At 47.5% G+C, this 17,863-nt stretch overlaps 1 protein-coding gene across 3 annotated transcripts in view; it reads left to right on the top strand.

Moving 5' to 3' along the window:
- SIPA1L2 (signal induced proliferation associated 1 like 2) overlaps window positions 1–17,627 on the top strand; it is a 107,948-nt gene extending 90,321 nt beyond the window's left edge. Inside the window, exons 17-21 of one of the 3 annotated variants that reach the window (XM_049644997.1) lie at window positions 2,349–2,480; window positions 12,764–12,817; window positions 13,410–13,533; window positions 14,367–14,448; window positions 16,244–17,627. In XM_049644997.1, coding sequence (XP_049500954.1) covers window positions 2,349–2,480; window positions 12,764–12,817; window positions 13,410–13,533; window positions 14,367–14,448; window positions 16,244–16,390 — 539 coding nt within the window. In that variant the 3' untranslated portion in view covers window positions 16,391–17,627. The remainder of the gene's footprint in view (window positions 1–2,348; window positions 2,481–12,763; window positions 12,818–13,409; window positions 13,534–14,366; window positions 14,449–16,243) is intronic. The other 2 variants (XM_049644998.1, XM_049644999.1) reach the window with 2 other exon arrangements.
- The last annotated feature ends 236 nt before the right edge of the window (window positions 17,628–17,863 follow it).

Raw genomic sequence — 17,863 nt, forward strand, 5'->3', positions numbered from 1 at the left:
AGGGCACTCAGGAATAGTCAAAGCATTCATCTTTGACCCAAGACTGTCAGGTCCCCCCGATGGTCAGTGCTCCGTGGGTGTCTGGGGAAGGTAGCTTTTTGAGCTCAGAAATGCTGGAGGGACAAGTGGTGGGGGCGGGGTGGGGGGTACAGGGACGTTCGCCTAGTGCCCCAACCAGCCTGCATTCTGCCTCTCTCTTCACGTGGCTCCTGTCAGAGCCAGAAAGGATGCTATTGCCTGGTGCCAGCAGGGAAGAAGGGCGACTGCACACGCAGCGTGTGTTGGGCCTGATTCTGGGCTTTCCAGGGCCAGAAGCTCAGGGGAAGGATTGTTTCTCTATAAAGGCAGAGAAAATCCTCAGGTTGACATTTGTTAGTAAAACACGACTATCAGAGTGTACTTTCTGTCGAGATGTTCACTTACCTGAATCATTTTCCAGTTCCTGGTGTTTCCTCTCCCAAGAGGGAAGGAGAGGCGGGGGTTGGAGGGAGAGCGCCCCGGGGCACACAGGTTCCAGCCTGCCTGGTGCTCCCTTCCCCGCGCTGCCACACTCTTAACCTCATTCCTGAAGAACTCTGGTCCCATGCGAATCAGCGACAAAAGTAATTGCCACCGAGTCAAATAATTCCTCCACACTTGGCTTTGGAAAGCCTGCTTTAAGCAAAGGAGCCAATGTGTTTGAGAGACAAAGTGATTGGCAAGTGATGGAAAATCCAGGGGCTTCCTTACCTTTCTGCCTCGGGGGTTGAACCTTAACCCTAAAAGGCCTGAGGTCTGCGAGGGGGCTTCAGCCCAGCCTCTCCCCACCTCTGTCTTCCTGGGTTCCCGAGAACCAGGTCAGGAGAGGAGGGAGCTGTGAGCGCTCCGCAACTGGGCTCCCTTCGCGGTGGAGGCTGGGACCGGGTCGTTGGAATATCCCCGCGGCTAAACGTGGTAGTGCTGAAAATAGAGGGGTTTGATTGGCCACCCCGCCCCGGGTGGGGGTGGGTTGAGAGGTCATGTGAAGGCGTCAAGAGGGCAAAAGGACCGTGAGTGCCCTTCAAGGTCAAACACCACCGTGCTCTCTCTCTGTCCAGATGCCAGCATTTCACAGCTACCCCAAAGGGTGTGGGAACAAAAATTACAGGTGCATTGGGTTAATTATGCCCCTTACTTAACTTAATTGCAGGCTCAGACAACCAGGTGGTCATTATTTTGATTGGTCTCATTAGGCAGATGTGTTCACAAGCAGCTGCATGCAACGTTTGGGGCAGGTTCAGAAACGACATGTCCAAGAAAGTCCAGTTTAAGCCTTTGAAAAATCTGTCCTCAGGGTTGCCGGGGTGGCTCAGTCAGTCAAGTGCCTGACTCTTGATGTCAGCTCAGGTCGTGATCTCAGGGTTTGTGAGTTCGAGCCCTGCATCAGGCTCCCACTCGAATAGCACAGGAACCCTGCCTGGGATTCTCTCTGTCTCTCTCTCTCTCCCCGTCTCTCCACCCCTCCCCCACTCAGGCTGTCTCTCTCTCTCTCTCTCTCTCAAAAAAGAAAAAAAATTTGTCCTCAGATGCGTAGTGAGTTCTAACAACTAGTATTATCCATGACATAAACACTTCAAGTCCCGTGATGACAGGTGGAAAAGAAAAAGAAACCTAAAAGGTCCATGTGTACAGAGGAAGGCAAACCTATGCTGGACGGCAAGGGGTTTCTGGTTTTGCCGGGGATCAAGCCACCTCATTAAGTCCGCAGAGCAGCCCCAGTCCCATTTTTGTGCGTAGGCTGAAAGAGACTGTAACTGTCCCTTCTCTTCCTTGCCTGTGAACAATGAAGACAGGGTTCGTCTTCCTGCCTTTTTATAACCAGCTGATATTTGGGGCATCTTGAACTTGCGGTGCTCAGCTTACATAACCGTGTTCTTCAGGAAGCTTCTTAAGCCATCAATCAGGCTAGAGAGAGAGTGTGCCGAACCTTGTTTACAGTAGAAGCTTGCAACACTTGAAAGGGGGAAGTAACCCCTGAAGAAAGCAGGAATCCGTACTGCAGACAGTCAGACTCGGATGGATGTCCTCGGGGAAAGCCCTGCCCTGGAAGAAAACCGTGAGATTCCGATACTGTACCATCAGAATCGATCCATTCTAAAACCCTCCCACCCTGGGGCGTTGCCGGCCGACCTCTAAGTGAGCCTGTAGGTCATGGCTTTCCTGCAGACCTCCGTTTCTCCAGCTGTGTGTTTTGGGGGCGACGGCACCACACTGTCTCCTTTTGTCCTGGGGGCCGGAGGTCTGTTGGAAGAAGTTCCCTGGCCCCTTGGAGGGGCCGCCCGGGCCCTGCACTGCCACCCGACTGACGCTCTGGTTTTGTTCCCGTTTAGATGAGTTCTGGTTCTCCGATGGGTCCTTATCGGATAAGTCCAAGTGCGCAGATCCTGGCCTGATGCCCCTCCCGGACACGGCCACGGGTTTAGATTGGTCCCACCTCGTGGACGCTGCACGGGCATTTGAAGGTAAAAAGACTCAGGGCCTCCAGGGCCTGGGGCGGCAACATAGGGAACGCGTCTGCTTTTCGAATTGGTCTGGGTTAACGTTTTGGATGCTTTGCACATCTTTGTGGATGAAAACGCGCAGGGGAAGGCTTGAGCTGTGACTAAGGGCGTTTCGTCAGGGAGACCGTGCCATTTCGTGAAATGAGCACCGGACAAAGGATCCCAAACCCGCCATCCAGATCAGGTGCCAGCCCTGATCTGGGACGAGTCACTTCCCCTCTCTGACCTCTCTTCCTACCTGAAATGTGGAGGTGAGTCTGTAGGACCCGGATTCTTCCCTGCGAGCGTCACGAGGGGAGATGGAGAGGAAGGGCCTCCAGAGGCCGCGGCTGCCTGGTTCGGTGGGATGGGCACAGCCTGAGGAGTCTGGCGGCTTGGTGTACACGCAGTGTGACGGGCCCCAGCCCCGCCCGTCTTCCTCCTCCAACAGCATGTCCCTGACACAACGGACATGCCCATCTCTGAGGGCCTTTCCAGCCGCCACGCCCACGGGAATTTTGGAAGTTGAAACTGCTCCCATGACCCGGGATTGTGACCTGTGCCATTTGCTGGCGCTGCCCTTCTATGATGACCGCTGCCCCTGGGGGACTGGTAGAAGTGACCGGGGAGGTGGCCTGTCTGCAAATCCCGGCGGAGGGTCACGTGTGGCCACCCCCACGGGGGGGAGGGGGCCAGGGGAATCTGCAGCCGCCTGAGCAACCCATCTCTTCTCTCCCTCTCCCCGTCCACTCACCTGCTTGGTCTCTACCCCCACCGCACGTCCAGGCTTGGGGACACAAAAGCACGTTCCTTTCCCAGAAGCGACTGGTGTGCTGCCAGGTCAGGGTGCTGCCTGAGGTGGGAGTTGCTGCCTGCCCTGCCCCTCACTCTGCACAAGCTGGCCCTGCCGAGGGATCTGTTCTAGATGATCGGGATCGGTGTCTCTGGTCCTAAGTTCCAGCGGCGACGGGGAAGGGGAAGGCTTCGTGGAGGCTAATTCAGACACCAGGGGCGTTTAGCTCCAGTAGATAAGCAGAGAGAAACTCTGTTAGGAAGTTTCTGCAAATTGAACAGGCTCTTCCTGCTCCCTTAATAGGAGTGAGAGTCTTGGGTTCACTGCCTTGCAAAGTACTCAATTCCGTGCGGAAACCTCAGAGTGCCCGTCTGCTCCGCGATGCAGCCTTCGTTCCCTGACATTACCCGAAGTTGGTTATAGAACCCCAGGCCCTCGGCCCAGTTACTTCCTGTGCTTCCAACGCTGACCTAGATGCGACCTAGCCCCAAGGGGCAGGAGCGCTGTCCAGAGCAGCCCAGGCAGCAGGTAACAGCATTTTCTCTGGCCCGTTCTTTGCACGCTGTGCTGTCTCACTGCCCCCCGGGAGAATATGAGAACATCTATTCTGTCCGCTGCGTTATTCTCGGCTGCGTAAATATTTGCACGGTACTTACCGCGCTGAATTCTGCTTTATTCACTTGTCTGTATCTTCTTACTAGGTGATGAGTTTCTCAAGGGAAGGCTGCTTGTTTTATGTATCTTATCTTTATTTATCAAGCACACGGCGAGATAACTGAATGAGAAAAGCTAGTACCGGAAGATAGGTACCCAACGCACAGGATACTTGAGCTGTATACCTACTCGTGGCATCGTTTTTGACCTCTGAAGACCCTTTTGCATTTTATGCTCATTTTTGAGATGTAAAATATTTATCAGCCTATCTGTGTATCTACTCGCCACCCCCCGTTTGTATCTTTGCTTGGTTCCCTTCCACCTCCTCAAGAATGAAAGCACTGCTGTGAAACAGATCTTTGAAGGAGAGGGGCTAAGAGCGGGAAGTGCAGAAACCAAAATGGCACGTGCAGCAGTGACGAAGGTGTCCACCCAGGGACTCTGGTCACAGTCACAGCTCAGCTGCTGGGCTGTGGGCCTTTGGACAAGTCCCTTAACTACCACAATACCACACTACGGGCCGACACCGAATGTTCGGCAGTAATCCTCAGAAGTACCTGATTATTTGCATGGGGCTGCATTCAGTCTTCTTGACCAGAAAATGAACGCGTAAGGCTTCTGACAGTCTTAAACCCCCCACTTCGGCAGTTCAGGTCTGTCCATCAGAGAGTGGTTGTGAGCCGAAGTTAGGGTCTAGGTGGGAGTTGGTGCCCACAGACAAAAGAGAAAAAGCATGACGTGGAAACCCCAGAGAGCCAACACCTCACGTGCATTGGCATCAGAGCCAAACAGGACGAGTGTGGGGTTCTGCCTGCCAGGGGAGCGGACTTCGGTCGTCTGACCTTTCCGAAGTTTCCAAAAGCTTACAAATCAAAATTAGAGGAATTCTCGGTGCTACTCTGTAGGGCAGCGGACCACAGCACGCCGCCTTGAGACCACAGGCAGCTTAGGAGAAGTCAGCTGGGAATTTGCAGCTCCAGACATTTGCTAATCAGATCGTCTCGTGTCAGTGTCACTCCGACAACGCTGGCATGGTGGCGAGTGGGTGTCATCCATCACCTCAGCCCTTTAAAGAGAAATGTCTTCACCGAGATAACCCACTTGCCCTGCCTGTTACTTGATCTTTCTCATACCAGTTCCCAGAGCCCTTTCTGAGCTAGACTACACATGATAAAGATAGTCCAGAAAATCCCCTATGCATCTGTTTAATTGCTACAAACTAATAAAGGCAGTTCAACATTCCTTACTGAGCTCAGAATGCTCTGGAATAATGCTGTGCCCATCCATGGACGTGAGCAGTCAACACGTCTCAAAACGGGCTTTAAAAAAAAAATGGAATGCGTCTGCCTACTTAATACCATGACCCTCATAGAATCCACCCATGTGATTCGTGCAAGCAGAGACACCTCTCTCCCAGCGATCTACCTGTTTTATCTTCCAAACTTGCCGTGTGATGTGTTATACTTTGCTGACCAGCTAAACTTGACACTGGACCCAGGAGTGTAAGAACTTAGATCTTTTACTATGTCATGCAACAGTAGAGCAGAGGCACCAAAATATCTGTCTCGATCATCGTTGCTGAAATATATTGACACTCTGTTCGTACAGAGAACATAACGTATACCCTGTGACTATGAGTGGGGCGTCTCCAACGATGAGGAGCGTTTCCATACCACCTTTCTGACCACAAGGTAATGAAAATAGAATTAAATAAGAAAACTGAGAAGCAAAACACAAACAAAAAATTCTAAGCATTTGTTAGACTCTTGATGTAATTCATAATAATTATTCTAGGAAGAATTCAGGAATATGAGGCCATTTTTTTCCTTTTTTTAGTGAGTGATGATACAAAGATACTACCTATTAAAATCTTTGGACTGCAGCCAGAGAACAGTCCTTAAACAAAAATGCACTGTTTTCAGAAACATTTGTTTAAATGGGGGGGGGGGAACACATGAAAATTAACCAACTTAACTGTGCTTCAAAAAGATTCTACAGGGGCGCCTGGGTGGCTCAGTCGGTTAAGCGTCCGACTTCGGCTCAGGTCATGATCTTACAGTCTGTGAGTTCGAGCCCCGAGTCAAGCTCTGTGCTGACAGCTCAGAGCCTGGAGCCTGTTTCAGATTCTGTGTCTCCCTCTCTCTGCCCCTCCCCTGTTCATGCTCTGTCTCTCTCTGTCTCAAAAATAAATAAACGTTAAAAAAAATAAAATAAAAAATAAAAAAATGAAAAACAAAAAGATTCTACAAAAGCTGTGAAAGCAAACAAAGAAAGAAATCAAATAGATTTTTTGGTAAACTGGCAAATGAATTTTCAGTGCAATTTATAAGTAAAGTCAGTGATTAATTTTCTTCAAATATTGATAAAGCAACACAAATTTGATCAAAAAATGGAAAGTATAAATGAACTCTGTACTTTCTAGAACTGGGAAGAGAAATTAGTATTCACCAATACATAAGAGAAATAGAAAAATTATTAATGAATGTCAGGGTTATATAGGAAGAAATTTGATAAATAAGATAATTGGGTATTTCTTGCAAGAAAACGGGGGAGGGAGCCTAAGAAACCATAAAAGGCCCAAATATAGAGGGCACTGAAAAGTTATCTAAGAATATCAAATCCCAAATGTCACCTGAAACTAATACGTTTAGAGTTAATTGTTTTCAAAGCTTCAAGGAATAATGATATCCCTGTATAAATTTTCCTTGAAATTCAGAAGCAGCCCAATAATTGCATAATAGGATTCTTTCCTGATAACACGCAAGAAAAGAAAATCAAAAGACAATCTCAGTCATTAATAGTGATGTCAAGCTTAGATGAAACTCAGTAGGAGATTGAAGAGATTATTCATTGTTATTGGCAAGAGTTGAGCTGGTTTAATAAAAGACAAACTTTTAATTATAAAAAGTTATAGTGGCTGAAATAATTACAAGTTATCATACCGATTTCCCCAAAAGAGCTTATCTAATAGAATTAAGACCTATTTCTAATAAAAATTAAGATTTGAGAGCTACCTTTAAAACCTAACAAAGAATATCTCCTTTATTCCAAAGAGTGACATGATACTTAATGGAGGACTGTTTATAAAAAGCAGGTACCTTCAGTCCAGAAACTAAACCAGATCATGCTTTGAGACTGTGTCCTTTAATTAGGGAGCAAAGTACTTGACATTTATATGAGCAATGCAAAGAAAAAGGAATAAATTTTGGAGGTGAAAACATATATTTACATATGCTTCTATATCTAAAAAAATATGAAATATAAATTATTCTGATTAAGAGCACAGTTATCATGATGAGCTCTGAGAAATGGAAAGAATTGTTGAACCATTATATTGTATACCTGAAACTAATCTAACACTGTATGTTAATTCTACTTTAGCTAAACAATATATATAAATCAAATTTTAGAAATGAAATTATCCAAGATTATAAAACAAAGTGACCAGGTAACATATTTTAAAATATATGTCATATTTTATAAACCTTGTTTCAAAGCGTTGTTAATTTTTTCAGTGATCTATTTCTGCATAAAAATCACCCCCAAATTTATGGCTGGACATAATGGTTTATTATGTCCAGTGACTTCTAGTTAGTTCAGCCAGTGGTTCTTCTCCCTGTGGTTTCAGCTCATGCAGCCGTCTTCAGCTGGAGCTTGATCAGAACCGGAGCATTAAAGGTGACTTCACTCATGTGTCTGTAGCTGGACCAGACACTCTTGCACCGGAACAGTAACAAAGGGCACTTTCGATATATCTGTAAGATCAAATTCTACATTCTTTGGAAATTAAGCCATCATTAGAGTTATAATCCAAGAAAGCAAAGGACACTTCAATAACCAAAAAGTCCTACTGTATGTAAGGATAAGAATGGATAGGAAGCTTACGGTAAGGATGATGAATCAATTAGTTTCCTCAGTTAATTTGTGGATTTAGTACAATTTCAATTCAGGTATTTAAAGGTTATCTTAAAGAGCTTAATTGCGCCCAGTTGGAAATAGATGAAAAATATTCCACACACAAAAAAAGTCTGCTGTAAATCAATAATAATTAGCATAGTAGTGATTTAAAAAAAAAAAATAGAAATAAGGCCTTTTGGAGACAGAGGAAGAGCTCAGACCAAAACTCTAAATATAATTTAGAGTTAAATGGGAAAGGAATTTATATATACTACTTGGGTTCAGGATTTAAAAGAGCCAATTCTAGAAACAGTAAAGATTACCACTTTAGAAACAAGCAAATGCTTTAATTACTGATAATGAGAGAATATACAAAATATAATATGGCCAGGTAAAAGAGTTGAAACATTAAGATTTTTATGAACTTGAAAGAGAACATTCAGATAAACAGGGGAATATGGGGGAGGGGGGATTTGTAGTAAACGTGATGGGTAAAACCAGACTATCCCAAGTGCATGGAGGGGCCTAGCCAGCAAAAAACATCAAATCCCTGATAAACAAACGGTCAAGGCATATGGACGCACAGTCCACCAAAGTGGAATTACAAAATAAATAATCAGTATTTGAAAAATGTTCAGCCACACATGTAAATGTAAACTGATAATGAGCTACCAGCTCATACCTTTGGAAGATGAAAACTGAGGCCACCGATCCAGGAAGCGAGGAAGAATACTCAAAGCCGCCATCATGACAAAGATTATAAAACGATCTGCCTTCGTGTGCAGACAATAGGACAGAATGTAGCTTGCGCCAAAAAATGGACCCACCGTTTGACCAGAAATCTAATTGCTGAGAACTCGCTTACTAGAAATAGATCACCAAACTCTACCCATAAGACCAACTGTCAGAGAATTTGGCATCTCCTTCATAGGCCTGTGAGGTCAGGTGCAGTGAGCCCGTGCCCCCCATTCAGCCCTCCTGCCACGGTCAAGTTCCAAAAACGGGCGCAGTCACAGTGCAAGTTTGTTGGAGTGTGTGTGTTGCCCTTGTGTTTGTCGGGGATGGGGATGTGACATATGTTTTGCACGTCAGAATTCGTAAGTGAAATTTCTGCTCTAGGTGATACGGTAAGATCGTCACTTACTGCCGTTGTGGGCATCATTCCTTCATTAGCTGGAATAATGTGAGGCGTGGGTGCGCGAAGTAATAGAGACTAGATCTCACCCCCCCTCATGTGTGGGCAAGTGAGCAAACCCAGAAGAGCTGGCGGTGGGTCCAGCAGGGACGCAGCGGAAGGGGAGTCTCTTCAAGAGTGCTAGAATTTAAAATAGATCTCATTTACCAAAATAGCAGGAGTCGTCAGTTTGTGTCTTCTTGAGCATTTGTTGAATGGATAACGTTTTAAATGAAAACAGGCTTTAAAAGGTGAAATTACCAACGAATGACAGGAGACTCTGGATTTCAGAGTCACACGCCATCAACAGGCCAGACTTTACTCCCCTCTGGATGCCAGCCTTTTGCTGTTCCTTTCCATGGGCCCATCTTCCTTTCCATGGGCCCATGGTTGTGTGCGTGTGAGTGTCTGTATGCGGGACACAGCTCATTTATCAGGCCCCGCTATCAGAATGAAATATTCCACGTGAATGTATTTCCCAAAAAAATACAAGTTTATGTTTTTAGTATATTATGTTCCATATGCCCTTGGTTTTTAAAGAGAATAAGAACACATTTTTATAATGAGAACTGTTTCAGTTCTGATGCTGCGGCTTAAAACTTGATAAAATAGCTTAAGTTACTGATAGTTGAACACTATGAGAAAGAGGGGGGCACAGGCATAAACAAAATGTGGCATACCGCCTAACTCCCGAGGTAACATAATTGGTTTAAAAAAATGGAAAAGAAACAGGACTACTACTTGGATGAAAAACGTAAAGTTAATGTAATATTAGTAAATAGACTTAAGTGATCTAGAAAGTAAGGAACTGTTTCAGGCCAATAATAATAGTTGTATCTGAAACGGAGAAGAATTCCCACACTTTGCTTTGTTCATTACTCAAAGGTAGACTCCAGACCGTGATCTTTCAGCATTCATGAACAGGCTGCAAAAGGCCTAGACCAGAGTATTTATTAAAAGTGCAGTGTAACTTTTTTTTTTTTTTCTTTTCCTGGTTGCTGGTTAAGTCAGCTTCTACGAGGACAGTACCTTTAATTTCCTGCATATAGCTACAGAGCCCCAGCTTTTCTGTAATTCGTAGCTACCGCAGAGACGTCTTAGAAGAGCATTGTTTGTGGAAACAGGTTTAGGCGAACTGAGCCTCATACTTGCATGTCCTGTGTGCTCTGTGTCTCGTGCGTATACCCTTCTGCTAGTTCGTGCCCTCAGCAGACATGACTAATCGATCAGCGGATCAGATCACTCCCTCCCTCCCTGATGCGGGCTTGGCCTCGCCGTTCCCTCGGTGCTGCTGCAGGCAGCCTGTCTGGGTCACGGGAGTTATTCACGGGCAACTGTTTTGCCATCTCAGCTCTAGATGGATGTGGGATATCTTGCTGACTGTTTGTTCATCCTCTTTTTTCGTGCCAAGTGCACTAACAAGAAACTACACTTTAATAAGGCTTTTCAAAGATGATTTAAAGGGATGGACTGTTCCATGTGGAAGCCGTGCCCAGTGTCCCCCAACCCCCCTTAGCCAGATGTTCTTGCACAGCAAACAGGAAGGAAAAGGAGAAACAGGCTGTGTATGTAGGTTGAGCTGACTGTATCTGCTGTGCTAACCATTTACATGAAGTTCATGCTCCCGCGCCTGTCTTCTTACGGTCTGGTCTGTGCCATTTGGTTCAATGTCAGTAATTACTTGGTTACTGAATATTCATCATCACAGAAAGAAGCTGTGGGAGAATAAAGCTTCCACTGGAAACTGTCACTATGGTTAAGTATTTTACAGAGTTAGTTCAGTGTCTGGACTTAATCAAGCAGCATTCTGTTTGGATTTCAACGTACCAGCTTTTCAGATCCACAATGAAATCCTCTTTGTGAAACTACATTGCTGGCAAAACTCCCTTTTTGGCTTCTTGCCTCCTGACCAGTAGGACCTTATTTCTCCCCAAGGAATGTTTGAATGACTGCCAGCAGCAAGTCCTGTCTCTGTCAAATATGTGGGTATTTTATCAATTAAGGTAAAAATAGAGGAAGCAAGCTAAGACATTTTCATCCAGATACTTCGGAGTGACCAGCAGACTCAAATATATTAAGAAAGATGGAAACTGACCGAATTATCACTGGATTGTATAAAATGTGGATGAGTCCGTGGAACTCTTCTAAAGAGTAATAGAAATAAATCCTTTATCTGCTTTGACATCCCTTTTTTGTCAGTAATTGTACTGGAGAATCAAAATATATCTGCCCTTGATTTTTTTTTTTTTTTTTTTTAAAGTGTGAGGTATTCCCTTATTTGGTATCGTCACAGAACAGAGGGGGTTATCTTGGACATCGTGGCAGCCCGGACCCTCCCCACCCCGCCCCTGGAGCTGCTCACCCCTGGCCAGTACGCCCCATCATTCCTGCCCCCACCTCTGCTGCCTGCACCCCGCCACGTGCAGAAGTAGGCAATACCCAGATTGTGCTGTTAGTCTTAATTAAATTACACATTATTTCATCACGTGCATAAACCCTACCAGTCAGTACCAAACTGGGAACACGACGGTCTCCCAGGAACTCCTAGTTACAGAAGATTCGTCTTGTAGATCTGAAGCGTGGAGGACAATCTGAAAGCTTTACAGAAACGTTTGTCGAAGGACACCTGCGTACCTACCGCAGGCGTTGGGAAATCCGACGTGGGAGAGCGGGACGCGTGGCCAGAGAACTCTGTGTCCTTGGCACCACTTCCAGGAGGCCCGGGCCCCTGGTGGGTGCTTCCAGCACAGTGCCCGTGGCGATCCAGCTCGCTTTCCTTCCTGCCCTGGCAGCCTCCACCATCCTTTCTAATTAACAGGAAGTGCAGGACCCTCCATAAACCAGACAGGCAGGTAGCCTCATTAGGAGACTCGTCCGGCAGCTGGAGGGAGACAGGGTGGGATAAATTAAGAACAGAGCGCCCCTGACACGGACCCGAATGCAGTTTCTCAGCCATTAATCAAAGCATATGAAAAAGACACCACAGCACTAATACACCTGCTGTATCCCTCGGATTCCAACTGTAGATGCATATGTGGGCTCAGGCACCGAGAAAAGAGACACCGGGGAATGCAGGAAGTGAATAATTAGATAGATTCCTGCTTCTCACCTCCACCTTGTTCAAATGTGGGACTGTTTTCTGCGTGGCATTCAGCATTTCTGGACCGATGCTCTTGGGTCAGCGTTTAGCCCCCAGAGCCGGGCTAGTTCTGGTGCCCCTTCCAAAGAATAGGACGTCCCCTTTCCCGCCTAGCTCTGGAAAGATCGCATGTGAGGTTAGGGGTGCCAAGAATAGAAATGGCCCCATGCCGAGAAAAGGCAGAGTGGTCACGCTGACCTTTGTTTCGGCCGCTGGAAACCCTGTGCCCCTCGCGTCTTCCCCTGATGGTTTCTAGAAAGATGAGGCAGTTAATCTCCCTCACCGCCACTATTTTACGTTTGCAGAGTGGGTCATTTAAGCAAACCCCAAATGGTCACAGCTTCTTACTGTTAGATTTGCATGTGTGAGGCACCCCGCTTCTCGTCACTGTACACGACAGCGTGCGTCCAGCCAGGACCTTCGCACGCGAAATGCTGAACCACGTTGTTTGGCATCGCATATTGTTGGCAGTCAAGGGCACAACTCCCCGTTCGGCACAAGTACGCACGCATACACGCACGCACAGGCTGTATTTGAGTCATATGCGGGCTTCTAGTCAGGCGCCTAGAGATACCACTGTTCATAGGAAATTCTAAATCTTATTTCAGGTCTTGACTCAGACGAAGAACTTGGGCTGCTCTGTCACCACACGTCCTATCTAGGTGATTGTCCGGGGCTCGCCGCGGGCTCTTGATGTTTTGTAACCGTCTCTTTATTTTTCACGTGTCTGCACGTCTGCATGGTTATCTGAGCTCGGAGGGTTGGCACGCCCAGGGGACATGGGTCCTGGCTGCTGCCGTGTCTCATGCTCCCCTGGTCGGGGCGACAGCTTGAGGAGAGGTCCGTCTCCTGGGTTCTCTTAATCAGCCAGGTCATCACGCGACGAGGACGCCGTTATTCCATGCGCACAGCCGGCAGCTTTGGCATTTCTTGGAATGTGGAAGGAGGAAAGCAAATTGGCTCTAGCAAATCGAGGATCTGCTAATTGTCCCCGTGGCTGTGATGTGCGCAAGCCATACAGCCCCCAAGGACAGCCGATCCTGATGCTTTCTGATTGTCAGCAGCTTGCCTGAGTTTGTTTTTCTTTGTTTTTTTGTTTTTTGAAACAAGGCAGTAACTGATTGGGGGGCAGGGCGGGTGGGGTAGGTAGGTTAGTGACTAAATTCATGTCCACAAAGAAACATCGCCTTGCAGCTATACTAAACTTCTGTGTGTGTGTGTGTGTGTGTGTGTGTACGTGTGTCTCCTTCTCAGACCAGAGAGTGGCATCCTTCTGCACCCTGACAGATATGCAACACGGGCAGGACCTGGAAGGCGCACAGGAACCGGCTTTATGTGTAGACCCAGGCAGCAGCAAAGATTTCATGGATGCAACTGGGTATGTGAGCCCCTGTGGACCCTCCCCCTCTGCTCCCCAGGCCCACGAGCATCAGGGGTTCAGCAAAACCCCAGGAGACCATTTCTGCTCTGTGTTCCCCTGGTCCTTCAGGATCCAGATACGGGACTGAGTAGGGCTGACTGGGCTCCCTCCGCTGCTGGGTGGCTGGCTCTTGGTCGCATTAACTGCTCTGCCCTGTGGGCGGCTCCTACCTTTCTGACCAGTCTCCCTCTGCCGGGCTGTACATGGGGGACCTGCCAAGGGCACGTTTCCCCCCCAGAACCCTGGTCCTTGACCTGGCCTCGTGCCTTCTTCCACTGACGTGACTGAACCATCTCTTTCCCTGTATTCGTGACAAGTTTATCACCCACAGAATATATATATTCTTTACCTAATTCCAACTTTCACACGAACTTGTGTTACCGTTAACTCGCCCATTCATCTTGGTTCATGATATTTTCTTGACAGAGAAAAACCAATTGGAGAAATCGAATCTGTGTTTGGTTCCCAGGACTTCATTCTGGTCTACCTAGTCTCAGTTGGCTAAACTGATTTAGATAATTTATCTTTTGACTTCATTTTTTTTTAACTAACATCTATGCCCACAGAGATTCTGAATCCCTTTTTAAAATCAACAGAGACCCAGAAGGAATTTTCCACCAAAGCAGCGATATGTTCACTTTCCAAATGTGACATAATTTTATGTATTTCCTCGTTGGGCTCTAAGCACATGAAATGATTTTTTGAGTGAAAACTTTACCAACAAGAACACTGAATGCAGCATCTTAACTTCAGTGCCCTTGAGTCTTTCTGGTTCTATCCTTCTTCCCTAGGGAGCGGTCTCCATCAACACTGACCGGTAAAGTCAATCAGCTGGAATTGATCCTTCGACAACTGCAGACTGACCTTCGGAAGGTAAAGGGATCCATCGGAATCCACAATCAAAACTCTTGTCTTGCATAATCAACCCCTTCTAGCCAGTAGAAATAAAAATGGAGACCCTCGGGAAAGATAACTGCCCCAGTCAAAGTAGAAAACAGTAGAAAACAGAGACTCCTGAGGTCTAATTCTGTTTTCTGGCCTCCAGCTCATGTATATCCCTGTAAGAGGAGGCAAGAATTGCAATAAAGGGGACCAAATGAGGGGGAGCCCTGTGGATGCCCAGTCTTCAGAGCCTAGTATTTTGTAGTTCAGTGAGCTATCATTTGTACCAACTATTTATGGGCTGACCTAAAAGGAGTCAGTTGCTCCTGGAAAGCCTGTTCTCCCCCAAGCTGTTGTATTCCCCCCGAGTCAGCTACATGAACCTCACAACTTCTGCCCTACACGTCAACATGTGCATGGTCAGGCCTCAAAAGAAGTTAACTAATTTCACATTCCCGTCAAACGTCTGCTGAACTCTTGTGTCGTCAGCACCGGGCTAAGTAACCATCGTGCTGTCCACGGAAATGGAACAGGGTGCGGTAGCAGAGGGGTGAAGGTGGGGCTGGGAGGGGTGTCACGGGAAGGGTTTCGTTACCATTTTGTTCGTTGAAGAAGGGAGAGATTACAGCTGGTGTCCGTGTTGATGGAGGGATCTAGTTGGGAAGGGAGTCACAGTATGCAGAAACGCGGGAGGGTCATGCCCTGATCTTGTGCACAAAGCTGAGGCTGGTCTTGATTCGGGGTCGGGACGGTTCACACAGAGCGACCAGAGCAGAGTGCGTGCGAGTGTGCACTCACACACGTGCAAACATACATTCACACACACGTAAGAGTTGCCCTCTAATGGTTTCTCTTTTTCCAGTCACGAGCTGAGAGTGATTAGTGGTGGGAAGGAGTAGGAGAGGTGTAAGGGCAGAGGGTAAGGCCTAGAATGGTCAGTAAATTCACATATGATAGGATTGCCAAACAAGGCTGAAGATACATTTGAATTCGCAGCCTTAATTAACGCTTATGCAGTATTTGTTGGCCGAGTTGGGTGCTTCTTTCCAGCTTGGATGACCAGCTGTCCAGTTTGCCTGGGGTGGAGAGGTTTTGGGGCACAGAACTTTCAGAGTTAGAACCAGAAATGTCCCAAGCAAGCCGGGACATCACCCTACCTCCAGCTGCAGGTGTAGGACAGTTGGAGAGTGGAACGTAACCAGTTTTGAGAGTTTCGACAGGAAGTCAGGACCAGGAGAGAGACAGAGCCCCTGGGGTGTGTATAGTATGGGAGTAATCTGAGGGACCTAGAGTGTAAGCTGGGTAAGGAGACATACTATCACTGCAGGGGACAGTGAGAATAAGGTAAGAGAGATTATAATAATCTAGAGAGATTATTCCAGACGGACAAGAGGTGGTGGTCAGGACGTGGGAGGACGAAACATCTAGGAAGCTGTGTGGTTTATGGGTAACAGCAAGGTACAGGGTGTGGCCATGGGAGCAGGGGTTGAGGAAGGGTGGGTTTCCAGATCACAGAGAGGAAGTAAGGGAGAGACTTGGATTTAGAATCATCAACATACATGACAAGTGGCAGGGGAGAGAAGAAACGCCAACCACATTCTAGAATCTTCTATCAGTGATGAGAGGAACTGGAGATAGAGGCCCAACGGCGACGTCAGCGCTGGGCTTGGAGGTTGGGGGGGGCGGGAGGGGGGTGCGGGGGGTAGGGCAGCGTTCATGCAGCGCAGCTCAGGAAGCAGGGTTCCTCGGGCGCATGCGTGATCCCGCCCCTGTGCCCTCTTCGCAGGAGAAGCAGGACAAGGCGGTCCTGCAGGCGGAAGTGCAGCACCTGCGCCGAGACAACCTGAGGCTGCAGGAGGAGTCCCAGACGGCCACCGCGCAGCTGCGGAAATTCACAGAGTGGTTCTTCAACACCATCGACAAGAAGTCTTAACGCGGCCCTAGCCGGCCGGGGGTGGAGGGGGTGGGGGGCGCCCCCGGGAAACGCCTCGAAGCCCCAGGAACTCGCCAATGCGTGGTCTTTCAGCGTGCTTGCAGCCAACCGTAGATGTGTTTTGGGTTTTTTTGGTGTTTTTTTTTGTTTTTGCTGTTCCACCCCGCCCGGCACCATCCACCCCGCCGGGCGGGGGGGCGACTCGTCCCTGGAAGCCGAAGCCGCCTCGCGTGACAGCAGAGAGGAGAGCGAGGCCGCGTGAAGATGAATGTAACCCCCCCGGTGTCGAGATGAATGTAGCCGCTGGCATCGGTCCCGGACCTCGTTGCCGTCGGGCTCCACGGCGCGGGTGCTGTGGCGCGGGCCGTACCTCAACAGGGAGGAGAAGGGGGGCTCGACCTGCTCTGGATCAGGTGACCTGGTGGAGATGTCCAAAGCAGATCGACCGCAGTTTGGGCTTTAGTATTGTAAAATAAACCCGGAGACAAATAATCAGACGTATACTTTAATGTTAAAGGTGCTCTATTTTTTTGGATGTACAGTAGTTTTATTTCTCAGCCACATTATCATAGCAATAAGAAAGAGGCATAGTAAATAGTAGGGAGAAGCCGCGTGGGGGAAATTTAAAAAGCACTGACGTCTTTAACACTAGTTTGTATGCAGTCGATTTAGAGACTTATTTATTTGCAGGAGCAAACGGTGCCTGAATATTAACAGTGTCCTGATTTAAGAAAAACCACACACACACACACACAAAAACCCACAAAAAGCTACACATGCCTTGTGTATGGCTCAGTGAGCGGTCCCTTCAACTCTTAGTTCACTGTGTTTAGTTACTGCTCTGCTGAAGAAGAGTACGCCTGCTTACGTTCTAGAACCTCCCGTCCGCGGGGAGCCCGCAGAATCACGTGTGTACAATGCCAAATTTGTTTCTCTTTGTACAGAAGCTTTGATGAAGTGTCTTGTATTTAACGCCCTTATTTAAGCTTATTTAACCTTAAATTGTTAATTTTATAAACTTGGGTTTGACCTGCACTATGATGAGGGAGGCGTAGGCAGCCGCAGGCTCTGGAAAGAGGGGCTTGCCCGGAACGGACTGAAGAGCAGGGCGGGAAATTCTAACAACTGGAGGCTGCTAGTAACAAGGTGTTTGTATTGCTTTACCATTTTTAACTGTTCTATTTGAGATGAACATACATTTTGCTTTTTTAATAAATGTTCGAAAGAGCCCACCTAAGCAATGGCGTCAGGTGAATGCGGGTTTTTATCATCTGTGTGTCAAGAATTTGAGCGTGTGCGAATTTGTGCTGGCGTCACTTGCCATTTTCATCTGTGTCGAATCTGGCTTCATCTTCTTCTTGAATCCCATGCTCATTTAAAGAGTAACTAGTCTTAACAGCCGCGGCTGCGTTCCACACACCCTTCTCTGCACTTTTTGTCAGCGGGATTCCCATTTTCCAGCGCGGTTAAACT

This window comes from Panthera uncia, chromosome D2, assembly GCF_023721935.1.
Source record: "Panthera uncia isolate 11264 chromosome D2, Puncia_PCG_1.0, whole genome shotgun sequence".
Classification (NCBI taxonomy): Eukaryota; Metazoa; Chordata; class Mammalia; order Carnivora; family Felidae; genus Panthera; species Panthera uncia.